At 44.5% G+C, this 17296-nt stretch overlaps 1 protein-coding gene across 3 annotated transcripts in view; it reads right to left on the bottom strand.

Annotated features, from left to right (window-relative positions):
• Positions 1-17296, bottom strand: part of ATG7 (autophagy related 7) — a 1343349-nt gene that overhangs the window by 1205608 nt on the left and 120445 nt on the right. For all 3 annotated transcript variants that reach the window (XM_085624866.1, XM_085624868.1, XM_085624867.1), the window contains exon 7: positions 17178-17255. In XM_085624866.1, the coding sequence (XP_085480992.1) occupies positions 17178-17255 (78 nt within the window). The remainder of the gene's footprint in view (positions 1-17177; positions 17256-17296) is intronic.

Here is a 17296-nt window from a genome sequence, read left to right as displayed (position 1 = left end):
AAGGCCGACCCTGGGCCTCCCTCTCAGGCTCCAGGACCTCTTGAGCACCACTACTGGCTGCCATGGACCGTGTGGTGACACACGACCAATCCGGCATACCCAACATCTCCAGGTGAGCACTCCGCTACACCTTAGCCCAAGGTGAGCTCTCCAAGTCGTTCCCCAACAGACAGTCTACAGGCATGGCGGGCCTCACAGCTACCTGAAGAGTACCAGAGACCCCCCCCACTGAAAGGGAACCTGAGCCACTGGGCAGTGACTCTCGGTGTTGTCGGCGGCAACAACCGGATAGAATGCTCCTGGGACAACCTGCTCCTGAGACACCAGGTGGCGCTTGACAGCCGTCACACTGGCTCCTGTGTCTCTGAGAGCTTCAACCCTATGGCCATTTATGGTCACCCACTGCCGGTAGTTTTAAGTGTTCTCAGGCAGCTGGGTTTGGGGGACCACTTCATTGTCTCCTAATGAGACAAGGGACATCTCTGTGGGACCCCACCCACCTTGGACACCCATCTCCTCTCCCAGGGCTACACTAGTCACCTGCCGGGATGGAGCACCACTTGGTGCTGGTTTACCAAACAATGGACATTTCACATCAGAGGCAAAATGCCCCATGTTACCACACTTGTAACATCTGATGGGCCCCTTCTGAACAGGTGTACCTGTCGGGGCCCCTGTCGGTTTCTGTGGTGGGGGAGGCTGAGAACCTTTCCCTTGGGGACTACTTTGGGGCCTCTTCTGGAACTCCCTCTGTTTACCCTTGTCCCCCCCACTCTTCTGCTGGGGACCCTACCCACTTTTGGCGGAATCTCCCACTTGACCCTTGTGGACCCTGGTACTGACCCAGCGGTCCGCCTCCTCAGCAAGCTTCCTAGGGTTAGTCAGCCTACTATCAATCAGGTGCTGGCGTAGCTCAGGAAAACAATTAATAGACAAGTGCTCCCATGCCATTAAATCAAGAAGCCCTTGAAAATCATTAACTTTGCTACCCTTCACCCAACCATCCAGTGCTCTGCAAAAAAAGTCACATATTCAACATACGTACTGTTTGGAATCTTGGTGCAACCCCTGAACCTTTGCCTTTACAACTCAGGGGTCAACCCATACCTAGACATCAAAGCAGCCTTCATATGGGGATAGGAATTATAATCATCTGAAGGCAAATCCAGCAGTGTATCCCGCCCCTCACTAATGAACCGTCCCCACAACCCCGCTCCCCAATCTTTCTCAGGGACCCGGTGGGAAGATATGGCTACCTCATAGGCCTTAAACCACTGCCCTATGTCATCATTTTTTTAAAATTCCTTTACTACATCCTTAGGTATGTACACCCTTGACTCCACCTGCACTTACGGTGTGCTGCCACCAGAGGGAGCCTTTTCTAGACTCTGGGCTTTCAGCTCCATCTCCCTCAAAACCTTTTCATGTTCATATTGTAGCTTCTTTTCTTCCAGGGCTAGCTTTCTACTCTGCGTTTCCAATTCTAACTGCCCACTTAACTTGAGCTTGGCCATCTCCAATTCATGCATCCTACACTCTTTTCTATCTGCCAGCTCCTCTGGAGATAGACTGTGGTTAGAAACACTGCTACCAGCAGGGGAAGGGGTTCTCCTTCCACCAAGACCTCCTGGCCCATCTAACTGTTCCTCTGCATTATCATCATCAATGGCATTCCTTGCTTCTACCCAGGCCCCCAGCGCCTTGTAGAACTCTGCCTTGTTTTTACATCCAGTTGTAGAAACTTTAAACTTTTTGCAAAAGGATTTCAGCTGCTTGGCAGTGTAGTTTTTCAATTTCTCTTCTTCCCATTCCAATTCAGTATTCACAGAGACTACGTATGCTGATTTCTCCACCATGGTTAAGTTTGGCAGTACTCAAAAATAGAAAGTCCCAAAAAGAAATCTACCAACAAGTATTGGTTGCGTTTAAGGTCTGCACTCACTAAGTAGTGTTCACCAATCACTGTACATGAGTCACAAATGCAAGTCCAGAATCCTCACCGCTGACCACCAATGTTAGAATCCGGGTTCTCTGGATGGCACAGGTAGGTACTTGTGACAAGCAGGGAACCGTTCCTCTAGTCAGGGTGAGGGGTTACACTACTAAAACAACCCCTGCTCACCCTCTAGGTAGTTTGGCGCGAGCAGACAAGGATTATCGCAGAGCGTTATAGGTTAAGCATTTGTGAACACATACAGTAACCAAGTGACAACACTACAAATGGACAACACACAGGTATTTATATTAAAAATAAGGATTCTTTATATAGGATTATCACAAGACCATTAAACGATTAAAAATACACAATACGGTTGCTTAGTTGGTAGAAGATTGCTTAGTTTCTCTCAAGTTCTTAAATGCGACACTTTAGGTCAATGTACCTTAGATGCGACTCGCAGGGCAACAAAAGTGTTGCAGCGATGCAGATGCGTTGAAGTTCTTGGTGCAAAAGAAATAAAGACGGGATCTTCCAGATGAGATATGCTTCTCCGATGTTGCGAGAAGGCTCGACTCGATGCGTCAGCTACAGCGGCGTCACCCTTGACGAGATGCGACGACAGCGGCCTTGGCAGCGGCACTCTTCTCCGACGTTTGCGAGACGCTTCCGCTCGATGCGATGCTGCCGCGGCGACACCCCTTCTGCGAGATGCGACGACAGCGGCTCCGATGGCGGCACGCTTCTCCGTGGATGCGAGGCGCTTTTCTGGTTGCGGTGCAATGCGACAACTACGATGGCTGCGATGGCAACACGCTTCCTCCTCGATGCGAGACTCTTCTCTCGATGCGGTGCAATGCGACAGCTACGATGGCTGCGATGGCGACACGCTTCTTCGGCGTTGCGGGACACTTCCGGAATGATGTGAGACGCTTCCGCTCGATGCGATGCTGCAGCGGCGACACTCTCTGCGAGATGCTTCGACGGCGGCACGCTTCTCTTCCTTGCATCGCGCTTCCAGCTCCTTGCGACACGCAGTCCCTCAGAAGGCCCAACAGCAGCAGGCACTTCCAGAAGACTCTGGGGAGCTGGGGGTGAAGTCCACCGGTCCTGGGACTTCGTTCAGGGGGTTAGCTCAGTTCAAGCCCTTGGAGATCTTTTCAAAGCACAAGTTGAAGCAAAGTCTTTAGTAGTCTTTCTCCTCTCCTTCAGCAGCAAGACAACCACTGCAGGCCAATCCCCCAGGTCAGGGACAGTTACTCCTCCTACAGCGTTCCCAGTTCCTTCTCCTCTGGCAGAGGTTCTTCTGGTTCCAGCAGGATCTAATTTCTTGGGAGCAGGGTCCCAATACTTATACCCCTAATTCCTTTGTTCCTCTGGGGTTGAGGGGCCTTTGCCCAGTCCAATCCAGTTCTTGAGCACTCTGTTGACATGACTCTGCCTTTCTATTCAGGGTGCAGGGCAGAGACATCAGCCGCTCCACAGGAGGTGGAGCCAGCATTGTGATAGCAGAGCACAACCCTATTCAGAGCCCAGGTGTACTCCTCCCACCCATCTGACTGCCAATCTTCCTATTCACCACCAGGCTACCTAGCCCTGCCCCTCTGGGTTTCCCCAGCCCTGTCACTCACACAACCAGACAGGCAGATACACATCATAGCAGAGGCGGGCTGAAATGGTCAGGCAAGCAAATACCAACTTTCTAAAAGTGGTATTTGCAAACACAGAATATTAAAATAAACTTTACTAAAAGATGTATTTTATTATTCTGAGTTCAGTCCTACTAAACTCGAATTTCTACCATGTTCCCTGGGTCTGTTAGGATCATAGAATGTAACAATTCTAACAGCCGATTCTGGCCTATGGAGAACAGGTAGCCTTACAATAGTGAAAAACGAAAATGGCTGTAATTCACTATTAGGACATGCCACACACATCAGGGCTTGTCCTACCTTATGCTTACAATGCACCCTGCCCTTGGGCCTACCATAGGGGTGTCTGATATGAAGTTAAGGGAAGGTTTAGGGACTGGCAAGTGTGTGCACTTACCCAGTCAGCATGACAGTACCAGACCTTAGATACATTTTACCAGGCCGCTTCTGTGGGTGGCACAACCAGTGCTGCAAGCCCACCAGCAGCATTTGAATTTACAAGCCCTGGCACTCCTGGTGCACTTTACTGGGGTCTGACAGTTAATAAGCCAATCATGGAATCCAACCAACATATACATTTTAAATAGGGAGCACTTGCACTGTGGCACTGGTTGGCAGTGGCACAGTGCTCTGAGCAGCTAACACCAGCAAAACACATGAGGCACAGCGACAAAAAAAGTGGAAGGGAGACTCACGCCAAGGTGCCAGGTCTAACAATTACGATCCGGAATTCACTCGAGACCAAGTTTATCAAGTCTCACACTTTCAAGTAAGCGTTTCTTGCACTCCATCAGTTTTAACAGTGTTTCACATTGAACGCGCTGCATGTTAATATTGCACTTCGCCCTAATTCTACTTACTGATACTTTTCTTGATTCAGGAAGTAACTTTTGAAAATTACGGTGTATACCGGGTAAGCGCACTTAAGCCCACCTTTAACCATGCGTGTCACTAATTTTACAATCGATTTTGCATTTGATTGCACTAGAGTCTTTACCATTACACCTTGTATCTAACTATTTACATCTCGACCACAAGCGTTAAACGACGTGCCCTTTCTTTTCTTTCCATCTGGATTATCACACTATTTTTTCCTTGTTCACTTCATTAACATGCAGCACGGACTTTCATTCACTGCTTGCATGAACACATTGCACTTATACATTCAGTGATTTAACTGAGATGAAACCCTGTGCCACAACTAATTGTTGAAATGTTTTCTTTGAATTTTGCAGTAATACCCCTGACGAAGGGCAGCAGCCCGAAATGCATTGGGTAACAGGATACACCATGAGTATTGCATAAGAATTATGTGTCAATGATTTTGAAAGACAAAATGATCTTTTACACATGACATTTATTGCAAGAAACAATCAAATAAAGACTGATTGAGCATAATCAAAGAATTGATTATTGCTTTTCAACGATCATCAAAACGTATATACATTGTTCTCTGAGTGCGGATTAGGGGACGCCCCTCTATCACGGAGGACAGCGCAATCTTGATATTTAGACATCCTTTGTCTCAGGAGGATCAACGCACCCGCACCACCCACCTCAATTTCAAATTTTGGATATTTGAGCAAACTCGAGTGCGTGTGACTTCTATCACTTGTACATTTAGAAAGTTGGCACTTTCCTGTTCTAACCATTTGGTACCTGCAACCTGTATCCTGGGTCACATCACTAAGTGTAGCTAGCAGTTGGTCTTGGTGTATTGCTCCCAGACAGTGAGACAAAGGGGTAACAGGTGCTGGCAGGATGGACCATCTCAGACTGGATAGGGGGTGGAGCTGTCACCTTGCACAACACAAAGACTCTGCCTCAGCACATTCACAAAAGATTTGACACCAGTAAAGCAGGGGCCAGGCTAGGGCAGAGAGGCAGGAAATTCCAAACACCACTGGCGGTACAAACCTCCAGAACATTCTCCTACTTAAAAGTAGGCACCAGGTATAAATATTGGACTCAGGCTCAACTCTTCAGTACGCCTCTGGAGCTGGTGAAGACTCCGAAGGACTGCTGTGCTGCTCTGCTGCAAGAAGGACTGCTACTCTGCTGCCTGAGTGAAAAAGGTTGTGTAGGAAGCTAGCTCTTTATATAATGGACCAAAATGAGGTACACTGTGTAAAGACTCCATGTAAACTTCATTTGGTTTACAGAGGCACACATGATATCTAAAATGCTCGTTTTTGTGGCAGTGTGGGCGAGCAGTTAGGCGTATCAGAGGGAAGTGCTAATCATTTGTTGAATGCACAGAGGCAATAAATAGGATCATGAATAAATCCAAGACCAATTTAGAAAAATAAGTCCTAATTTTACATAAATGATGAGACCAAGAACTTAGTTATCAAGTAAGTACTTTAGCAGTTATGAATTTTTACGGGTAAGTAAAAGAGTTCAGTATGTCTTTACACAGCAATGCTTTCCTATGGGGGGAAAAGACATATGTTGCATACAGTTATTTATGATCAGTTTCTGGGGGTCTCCTTCAGGACTTAGTACCACCAGCAGTAACTCGTTACCTGCCCTCAGCGTCCAGTTACAGATTTGCTGGTCTGGTTGGTAGTATGTACACTACACCAGTGCAAAGAAAGGGGGGCACCTAGAAACAGGCTGCAGAGGTGGACGTGGGGATAAATCTGAGAGCTCCCAACAGAGTCTCGGGTCACAAGGGTCCTGGGGACAAGAGGGCACAGCTGGTTCGTCGATACCCGGGATGGGGCGCTCAGGTGCAGAGTAGAAAGGCTGGCTGGGCTCTGTGCGTCCTAGAGCCTTGCATATGTCTATCTCTCCAGTTGAGGGTGCAAAATCAGGACAGCTGGCCACTCGGGAGGTGAGTACCTGTGGTGCAGACGTCCCTCGATGGCTGTTCGGTCTCGGTCTCATTGGAGTCTGAATTTGACTCTTACCCTCCTTGTTTGTTGCAAGGGGTCCGGTACCCTGGGTATTGGTCCTGTGTACGGCTCCGGTTGGTCCTGGTGTCCTCTCACTTCCTGGGGGTGGGGAGAACAGATCTGATCTTTAGGAGCATAGGGTTCTCTTCCTGGGGGGCTGCTGCGTCGGGCTGGCCGGAGAGTGGCAACTTGGTCGACCGGACTTTGCGCTGCGGTGCCTGCAGACTGCAGAGGAGTAGATTCTCTACTCCAAGGGAGATTGCTTGGCAATTTGTGAAGGACTGGCAGTCTCCCGGGGTTCTTAAAAACTGGTCCGCTGAAGGACAAGTTGCCTGTCACGACTGTTGAGACTTGCTGCAGACAGGCAGGGTTTGGCGCCAAAAGTCCACATTAGTCTTCAGTTGTCGCTCACGGTTCTTCTTTGTCCTCTGTACTCGATCCGTCTAATCTAAATTGCTGGCGACAGGGGTGCTACCTAAATACTCAATTTAGGGGCCTTACGGGGAGTGACAGGTAGTAACCAATGGACTACTTACCTTTAGGGTGTCTAAACCCTCAATATGACCACTTCTTGTGGGAAGACGGCACAACCCTGACTCTGAGAGCCTAATTCCACCAAAACTAAGATAGTGGAATCCTAAAAGTCGCGTCCACTTCAGGTAGCCCATCTTACGGGTGGTACAAGCCTGAGATGGGAACACACTTCCTGACTAGCTAATTTTCCCACCTGTCCTGGTGCCAAATCGGCCTGAGGCGGATGGGGCATTTCCCCTGTCTGAGGAAGCCTTGGGTCGCATATCAAAGGCAGCAGAGACCTTTGAAGACTCCTTCCTTGATTTGCTGATGACTTCACCATCCTTCTTGGAGGAGGTGACAACACCTCTGACCGGAGCAGGTATTGTTTCTGCCCTCCGAGAACACGGGCTCTCACCTACAGGGGGCAGAAACCTGTTTGCGGTGGCAGGCTGGTCTGCACCAGACAGCCAGTACACAGGTAGCCTGTAGATTTAAAGAGAGCACAGCTAAGTTGCCCACTGGGTGCATGTATTCATAAATCAATCACTGGAATCAGTGTGGGCTTATTAATAATAGATGTTTTCTACCTAAGATCTCTAGTTTTCGTGAAGACATTATTAAGCTAGGGAACTTGTAAACACCAGTGTACTCAAAATAGTTTCTCTGTTTACTTGTAACATCTAACAATTGACTTAGACATCACAGAGGGATATCTGCTCATGCTGAAATGTCCACACATGTATTATAGTGCACCCTGCCTTAGGGCTGTGAGGCCTACTGTAGGGGTGGACTTACCTATACTGCGTGCAGTGGCAGGAGGTGTGCCATGTTGTGTCTTTGCTTTTCTCTGCATCATTGCACAAAGTCTGCAATGGCAGTTTGCATGTTTGGTGCTGAGGGGTCTCTTAGGGTGGCACAATACATGCTGCAGCCCTTAGAGACTATCTTTAGCTTCCCTGCATCAGGTACCAGGGCAGCAGCGGCCCGTGCAGGTAAGAGTGGTGGGGCAGTGGGCCTGGGTGAGGGGGGATTTCAATAGACGATGACGAAGGGAAATTAAATAAATAACGAATTTTCCATCGTAATTCCCCACAACCTGACCCCACCGCTTTTACCTGCACGGGCCGCGGCTGTACCAGGGGTAGCATTTACTAGGGATTTACAGAAGGTGTTAAATGTATTGCCAATTGGGGGAACAGCTGTATAGTTTTAACGAAGGAGATCTGGCACTGGGGACCTAGATAACAGGACCCCAGTGCACTTCTGTCAAAATTGCATCAGATACCAGGCAAAATGTGGGGATGACCATGTCAAAAAGGTCCACTTTTCTACAGGCTGGACCTGCATCCTGAACCCAGGACCTCTAGAGTGACTCCAAGGGCTAGTTAGCTGGCCTTCTGATCAGAGCCTTAGGGAAAGAAAAGGCAACAATCACCTTGACCCCAGCACCTGGATTCTGCTGGCTGAGGATCTTGCCCCTGAATCTGTGCCACCACCAGTCCTGGACCCTTGGCCCAGCTGTGGTCCAAGCAGAACCCACACAGCACGACGCATCTCCTCGCAGCTCCGCATCGGAATCACCACTGCGCGACATATCCCCAGCGCAGAAATACACACCTCATCGGAACGGATTTCCCCCCACCCCCGGACACAGGACCTTTTATTGCAGCCCCACAACTCCTTGGAAACACCGCTATGTGATGCATCCTGGATGCAGGACCTGGCATCACGATGCGCAGTCCATTGGAACCGATCTTAAGCGACGCACCATCCATTAGGGATCTTGCAATACTCCGCATCCCGAATTTAAGATACTTTGTTCAGCGGGCCTAACTTAGTCACTTTGTGCGCACCACGTTCCATCGCGATCACCCTGAGCTTGTGGATTTGTCCGGGTCGGGCGTGACCAGATAATGGAGCTAAGTGCTTTGAGGCACTATCTTAACCTAAATCTTTAAAATTGCATACTCAAGTTCTACTGATAGGATTTTAGTTGTTTTGGTCTCAATTCATTACATTTTACGCTATTTTTCTGAATTGGTGTGGGATTTTTCTTGTGTTTTTACTTTATCACTATTTCAAGTATTACATACATACTTTACACAGTGTCTCTAGGTTAAGCCTGATGTTTGTGCCAAGCTATCAGAAGGTTAAGAACTGGTTAATTTGGGGTTTCCTTATGTTTCACCTTGATAAGAATTATGGTTGCTGATTGAGTAGGGTTTCACTCCCCTCAAACAGTAACCCAATTTTCTACACCCCCCAACTCCCTACCATGCATTGACAGGGAATTGTTCTGTACTGAAGAAGACCCCTTATAGCACTGAGTATTGGTTGCTGGTGATGGATAATCCAGAGAGAGTGATGCATTGTTCAGCCCTCTCTGTGCAAGTACTCTTAGCCATTTAGTACCCAAAATTCACTGACAGTATGGCAGAAGTCAACTGTCTTTTGCTTGAAGACAATGTAATAGCAGACATCCAAGAATCTTCTAGTCTACTACATGGTTGCAATCTTCAAACATAAATCTGTAATACTGACGAGCCTGATGAACTGATACATTTTAAATGGAATTAGATCATTGCAGCGACTGAAGTAGGGATACTATGACAGTATTTATGTGAAGATTGAGCTCTGATCAACCTGATAGGCAGCAATCAACCTATAATTTTTCTCTAAAATGTCCAATTTTGTAACTACTGTTGCTATATGGCCTGCAAGTGCAAGTATGATTGGCTGATGCTTACAATAAAACCAGCAAAAAAAAGGCCTGACACAATGTCAATTCAGATAAATGCAATAGAAACCTAAATGGAAAACCACAATTTGCAAAAAAAAGGAGCCCATAAATTTGGATATCTGGCAATAACCAGAGAATTCACCATGAGCCATAAAATGATTTTGTCGCAAAAAGACATGCAGATGTTCGCCTAGGCTACTCAACACCCTGACGTGAAAGAAGTTCATTACAAAAACGAAACCTAAAGGAATCAATAAAAAACCCTATTTTATGTACAGGAAACACTTTCCTTCCCCAAAGATCTGAAAATGTACCCGTTCAAGTGGCAAAGTACAGCAAATAATCCAGGCTAATGTGACGCAGGAATAGTTCAGTCTTGAAAACATGGTCTCCAAAGCAGATTTATGGCCAAATTTCAGGGAGACGTCTTTTAAGGCCAGGCAAATGATATTAATTTGGATCAGCCACAAAGAACTGGACCTCATATTTACCCAGAGACACACAGGACCGAGGAGGGGCAAAGCTCCATCACAGAATTTTGGTCAAGCTATCAAACAACATTCTCTCGTCCTTGGAAAACACACATTCTAAATAAAATCTTAAGCCCTGTGCTCTCAAACAAACATGACAGTGTTTAAAGCTCAGTAGAAATTCAAATGGTTTTGGCAAAATCAGGTTCAAATTCTTTTTCCATGAATAAAGAGACAAATCCAATGAAGGTACGATAGGTATATTGAAACCCTCGACGTTCAACCATCTAGATCAAATAGTCCCACTAAGATCTTAACCTTTGCGAATCGCATGACAATTATTTTGAACTGTTGGAACATTCCATCAGAGGCAGCTAAATAACTCTGCAAAACAAGAACTATAGGCTGTCTCAGACCAATCAAACACTAAAGAATTAACAATACAACTTATTGATAAGTGGGTCTGTTGATGTGAGACCAAGATAAAGCAAACTGGATGAGAGTCGATCCCACTATGAAATACAGGCATTTCGTATGGGACTTGAGAATCCATATATCAAAATATGCATCCTGTAATTTGAGAGGCACCATCCAGTCTCCAAGAACTAGCGTCAAAAGAAACAGGACAAGGAGAGCATCTTGAACTTCTCTTTGTGAACATAGAGGCTTCTTTGGAAAAAGCAAGTATTGGGAATAGCATTCTTGACCAATCTCCTGCGCTGCTATCAACCCCACGGCTCCTGTCTGAAGATGACTGCCACTTCTTACAACAGAAGTCGGCGGTGTTCCAGCAAAGGGTCTAACTGGGGTGAGGGATCCAAAGAGAAGACTGTTGGAAGGGGAGTGCATTCTGCTTTTCCACAATTTGTAATACACATTGGTCCAACATTATGGCCTTCCAGGTCTGCGAGAAAGGGAATCCTGTCATCTCACTCGTCTTGACAAGGAAGAAGTAGAGCTGCTTCCCTTGGGAGGGGCTGGGGAGGAGGAGGAAAGAGCAACTGTTTGGGTGGCTTGACATACTCAACCTTTTCTACGACTTCTGAACTGGTGTAAGATGAGGTTTTGGGTCCTTGCTGAGCATGGGAAGATTGGCATTGAAAGAAGTTGAGCCCTCGCCCAAAGCTACAAAAAGTTGTGAAACCCTTGGAAGTCTTTCTTTTGCTGGGGACCAAGGAAGTGTGCCATGGCGGAACTCGCCTTTGATATAGCGTTTTTATAAATGCTCATTAATGCAATTAACGTGTAGAAATAATGTGTAACCTAAAACGAGAAGCCACATTTTAAAAAGAAATGAGAGCACTAGGCTTCCATATCGGCCCATGTTAAGTTAGAAATGCTTATGAACACAGTTTTTCAGTTTTTTCATTCTTACTGACCTTAGGTGAATATTCTTAGTAACCTGAAGAGTTTAATGCTGAAATGTGCTTAAACAACATGATTTTATATAAAAAGATCATTTTCAACCTTCCTCAAAACATTTATTTTCAATTCAAATAGACTTTATTCGGATTTCACAAACCATCCATAAAAGCACATAAACAAACATTTTAAAATAAACATCAAAAACACATAGAATACAATAGAACATTCAATAATTTAGTTTAATTTTATTTAAATATTTCTTCACGAATAAGAATAGTAAATTAGAATATGTGAGAAAGAGATGATATAATTTGTGGAATAACAGACTTAACCGTGGACTCTTATTTTGTGTATTAGCATCCAATAAGCGCCAAACGATGACTTGTACAATGTTGGCAATAATGTTACATATAACACTTAATATCTGTGAGTCTCTGTGTCAAGACAGTGTATATCGGTTACCACAACGACATTGTGCCCTGATTGGCCGAAGAGTTGGATTGTTGCAACATTTGTTTCAGTTGTAGATATCAAAATGTTATATTAGTGTGTTTTCTAAGTTAGAGACAGACATCCTCTCCAGACACACACTAGATGCTTTCAGCTTCTAAGGCCCAGACTCTCTACACTCTGAAAGTGTTATGCTTTGAGCAGGGTCTATGCTATATTTCTGAGACTCCACTGAATTTCCTGGACTTCTCTATTGTGACAAGTGCTATTTGATCTGTTTAAAGGTGTATGCTTTCACCTATGGTTTTAGAACTCTTTATGGGTTCAAGATACTTTTCTCATTTAGAATAGGGATTTATTTCATATGGAAGGCGCTTAATGCTTTATGTTCTATTTTGTTATATCGAAAATAATTGATTGATTGATGAGTAATAAAGATACTTACTAAAAGATTTGAATAAAACCCTTTAAACTCACATACAAATATCATCATTGACTCCCAAATAATTGACAGCTGTGATAAGTAATTTAAATGTTGATTTGCACCTTCTGATAACTTCTTTACCTGCTTCCAAGGTCCGGAGGCCAAGGGCCCAGTAAGAGCAGTGACTTTATATTAAGGTATACTAAGATATGAAATTTGAATCGTAAACCAAATACTTATTAAGGTACCATGTTCCAGCATCTTAAAATGTTCCAAGGCGGTTCAGCCTTCTCTCCAAAAAGATTTATGCCTTCAAAGGGGAGGTCCATCAGGGAGGACTACACATCAGAGGAAAATCCAAACATACAGCCAGGCATGTCTGCAAACAGCAAAAGATATCCCCCATAGAATTGGCAACTTGGATTACATTTCAGAGATTAGGGATGTAAGTGCCTCACTGCATGAGCATACATCATCCTAGCAGGTACATAGCATTCAGGGACCTGAGTGCTAGGCTTCCAGCTGCAAATATTTTGTTGACCGAAGCCTCCATTTGTTTTTGATTCCCTATACGCTGGGGTGATAGGGGAAGTGCCACAGATGAGACGAGGATGAAGACTGATTAACAAGGATTTTGGGGAAGGGTGCTCTGCCAAAATGGAAGGGTCACTGCGGGCTGGTCTATACCTCTTGAAGATAGATCTGTTGTTGACAGGAGTTGAGGATGGTTTGGTGCACATGGGTAATACAGTGTCGAGAAGAGCCTTATTAGATGGAAGATGTTGTTCTGAAGTGTGGATCATAGGCTATAGGACCTCTGTGAGAATGTTTGATTTAGATTCTACTGTAGGCAGATATAACTCCAGAACATCCGCAGCCTTTTGTATTTTGGAATGGTAAGAGGATTCTACCTAGGGAAGAGGCCCCTCTGAGTCCATAAATGTAGTTCTGAGGAAGTGACAACGCCACTGGCCTTGGCCAGGCCCTGAAACTCCTTCAATGGCTCTTGAGGATCTTTCTGATCTCAGCCACAAACTGAGCTATCAAGCTTATCAACACAACTCAAAATAGTAGACACCAGGTAAAATGAGGTTCCAATCTTGGACCTGCCCTGGAAAGTTAACTACACCCCTGCCAGCAATTACTCTAACTTGCTCTAGAGAAGTTACCACTATTGAGACAACCAATATCGTAGCTACACTCGATGCACAGTACTACCATCAGATATCTGCCCTTCTAAATAAATAAATCAAATGGTTAGGAGTTGGCCTCAAATCATATCTCCCTGCTCAATCTGTCCCTTAAGACTGAAGTAATACCAAGAGAATAGAAAAAAACAGGGTAAAAACTGTATCATAGAAAACAACTCTCTCTCCTGACAAACGCAATAATATTTATTTGTTCCTCTATTGCTTTATCAGGGTAAAATCCAGAAAAAGCTGGTCTCTCCAAAACTGCATTTATATGTGGAAACCAATAGGTCACTACAATACCTTCAAGCTGCCTTCACACCAGAGAAAAGCTCAGAGCCAGTGGTGTTTTCTGCATATGATGACCAGACAAACCAGCCGATGATGTCTGGTAAGAGTCCTGTTGAACCTTTTGGTAATCTTCAACACTATCAACCATCCCCTACTTCTTAACAGAATGTGGGCCATCAGCCTTGATGATCTGACTCTTAAATGTGCAAGTTCCATGTTCTCTGATCATTTCCAGAATATCTTCCTGTAGTGGTAGAGGCACTCCCATCACTCCCATGTATTGAAACCACGTGATGACCTTTGACTACCATTATTTGAATTGACTTTTGGTGTTTTACTTTATCCTAGCTTGAATGTACGACATCATGTTTCCTGCATTTGCCTTTTTCCCTTGAAGATTTCTTTTGTGTCTCTTTGTAGTTTTAGAGTGGGAGCTTTTACAGACTATAACAGCCTTGCCAGGAACAGAACATGTGGGATGTGCATTTGAAAGCATGAGCGAGAGAGAGGTGTGAAATGTACTTCTTGGTCTCGAAGTACAGTGTTATAAGCAGTGGTGCTCAAATGTGCATTATGTTGTACATGGGGAGATGAAGTGTGTGATGCTATAGGAAGTGGTGCACAAATGTGCATTGTGTTGTACATTGGGAAGTATTATGAAGTTCTTACTACTGGCTTGGACATGCCCTCATGCCATCTTGAATTCTGACTCAGTCTAGCTTATGCTTTGCGCACAGGCAGGCACTCAGATTGCTCAAGTTGTTTAGGCTATTCACGTTCAAGGTTGTTTTATTTTGTGGTCTGCTGGAGACTTTCGTAAGCTTTGTTTAGATAAGGGACTGAAACATGTGAGAGCGCAGAAGGAACCTGAAAACTCTTTTGCCTTTGAAATGTTTGAATGGAGAGTGGCCAACTCCAGTAAGTTTCCTTGGCGCAGAGGAGGGCCACTCAGAAACTTCTAGTGTACTTTGAGATTATAAAGCTGGGGTTTGTTGACTTGGAGACTGGGATTTGTTTCGTGTTTGAATGGGGAAGGACGCATCCACTTCAGCACAGCAGTTCCCAGTTTTGCTGAGTCTCTTGACCCCGGCTGAGAATCTCCCAGACTGGAGTGGGCCAAGATGAAGTTTGCAGCCGGTGATGTGTTTTATTTTTGATTATTGACATTGTGATGTGAGAGTGACTATGTGCACAAACAAGCCTTCAGTGGTTATAACCATCTGAGGCGTTGTCATTGTGATGTGCGAGTGTCTGTGTGCACATTCAAGTCTTCAGTGGTTGTAATCATCTGATGTATTTAGTGTATATATCTTTCTGATTTCTTGCAGCAGACGTCCATATTATCTGCTTGTATGCATTTAACAGTTGCATTTGCCTACATATAAGTGTGATACTATTGATTGCACATATATATACATCTCTATATAGATATATATCTTTTTTTCTCTATATACATTTGAATGTTGTTCATTCGACATCTGAGAAAGCCTTTTTGTTAGAGGGTGTTGCACAAATAAAACCCCATGCCTTATTCTGGGGACAGTCTTTTGGTGTGTCTCATTTTATAAAAGTGAAATCCCTTTCATTGTGGTGTTGTTATTATCGCTTCGCCGTGTGTGAGCCTCTGTGTGGGAGGGCGGTATTTTCTATTATTTGGGAGGACAAAGCAATATACTTCCTAACTCCTTTCAAATAGAAGAAACAATCTATCAATTTACGTAAACTCAAGGTATCTGTGCTTTCATCTTTTCTAACGTGTATACATATTAACTCTAGCCCGCACCAATCTATGGGTGTGCAATTTAACTCATACACAGCTGACAGGCAAATGATCTGTGAACTGGTTAATTCCAGAGGCCATTTTTAAACCACATCAGAAACCCAAGTTTTCCTTCACGTTGCTCTCATGTTTTGAAGCTTAATCCTACTAAAACGGAGCTACTGAATACAAATATGCCACTGCCAAATGGACAGAATCATGTGTTCTCCCTAACCTAGCTAAAGTTGCACATATTTTGAGACGTACACTAACTAGAACCTCAATATTTCAAAAGTGGGAAGCCCCTGGTTTTGGCAAACTAAGTGACTGAGGAAAACTATTCCTTTTATTGCTTCAGAAGAACACACTGCAGTAATAATGGCTCTAATAAAGACTTGCCTAAATTATGGTAATTTCATCTACCTAGGGCTCCAAAACATTCTCACAACAATTTCAGCTGATGTACTCTGCTGCCTCTCTTCATGCATCTTGCTCGAGACAACAGGATCACATCACACCTACTGTGAGGCACCTCCACTGGCTTAACTGTTTCTCTCCTGCACCCTTGATGGTGAAATTAAAGTCAGACACCTGTCAGTGAGCGTTGTGTTCAGGCTGAAAAATGAATTGCGTTTCTATTAATACTGTGTACTTTACTTCTTTACTTTCTTTCATCAAAATCCGTAAGTCTTTACTTTTGAATCAGTAATTCTTTCAAGATACTTTTACAATCCTCTTCTTTTTAAATATGTTTCTACAGCGTGAGGAAGCCTCCATCTACCTGCGCTATTAATTTGAAAGTTTAACTAACATAGCCATTGGCTAGTGTCTGACCACTGATCTTGGCCTAATATGGTTCAACTCCTCGCAAGGGAAGGTGCCTGATTTCTTACATGCCTTCAGAGCTTAGCAGGGCAGAGGCATCGCAGGGCTGTTTCAGGGGCAGAACCCTTTTGTACCAGTCCAATCTCTTCTAAAAGGGGCAATGTACTCCACATAAACTCCAATTTACACAAAGGGAGACAGATGACAACGAATCCTGCCAGTCAACAGGAAGCCCATGACATCACCACCTCTCTGCCTTGATATGCGATGGGTTTTGCTCATTCAGGACTTCCAAACACACTGTCCACACTGTGAACAGGACAAAGTGTATCTGCTCCAGTTAGAGAGGTCACTGCCTGCACATTCACACATACCTGTAGGAGAGGCTCATTGACAGTAGATCTGCTATTCAGTTGGTTATCTGCCAAAGGAACAAGAATATTTTCATATCTCTACCTTTTCACTCACATCGCTAAACTCCATAAGGTAGAGGTGTTCCTACAAAGCAATAGGTTTATCACAGGTCTTATACATGAAAATGCATTTTGGAAATGGAATTCCTACAGCGCCCACTGGCACTTTATCGAAACCAGCAGACTATATTGAACTCACATTAGTCTAATATGTCAAAGCGCAGAATTTAAAATAAAACTTTTACTCACAGCAAAGGTTAAAAGGAGGAATTTGTTCAGCAATACAGGATTTTCAAGGGCAGATCCGGACTTTATTGCGTCCCATATCTGTTAAAAAAAAAAGATATTAAATTAAACCTGCTTGAATT

The sequence above is a fragment of the Triturus cristatus genome, chromosome 9 (assembly GCF_964204655.1).
Source record: "Triturus cristatus chromosome 9, aTriCri1.1, whole genome shotgun sequence".
Taxonomy (NCBI): Eukaryota; Metazoa; Chordata; class Amphibia; order Caudata; family Salamandridae; genus Triturus; species Triturus cristatus.
This window is presented reverse-complemented; position numbering and strand designations above follow the sequence as displayed.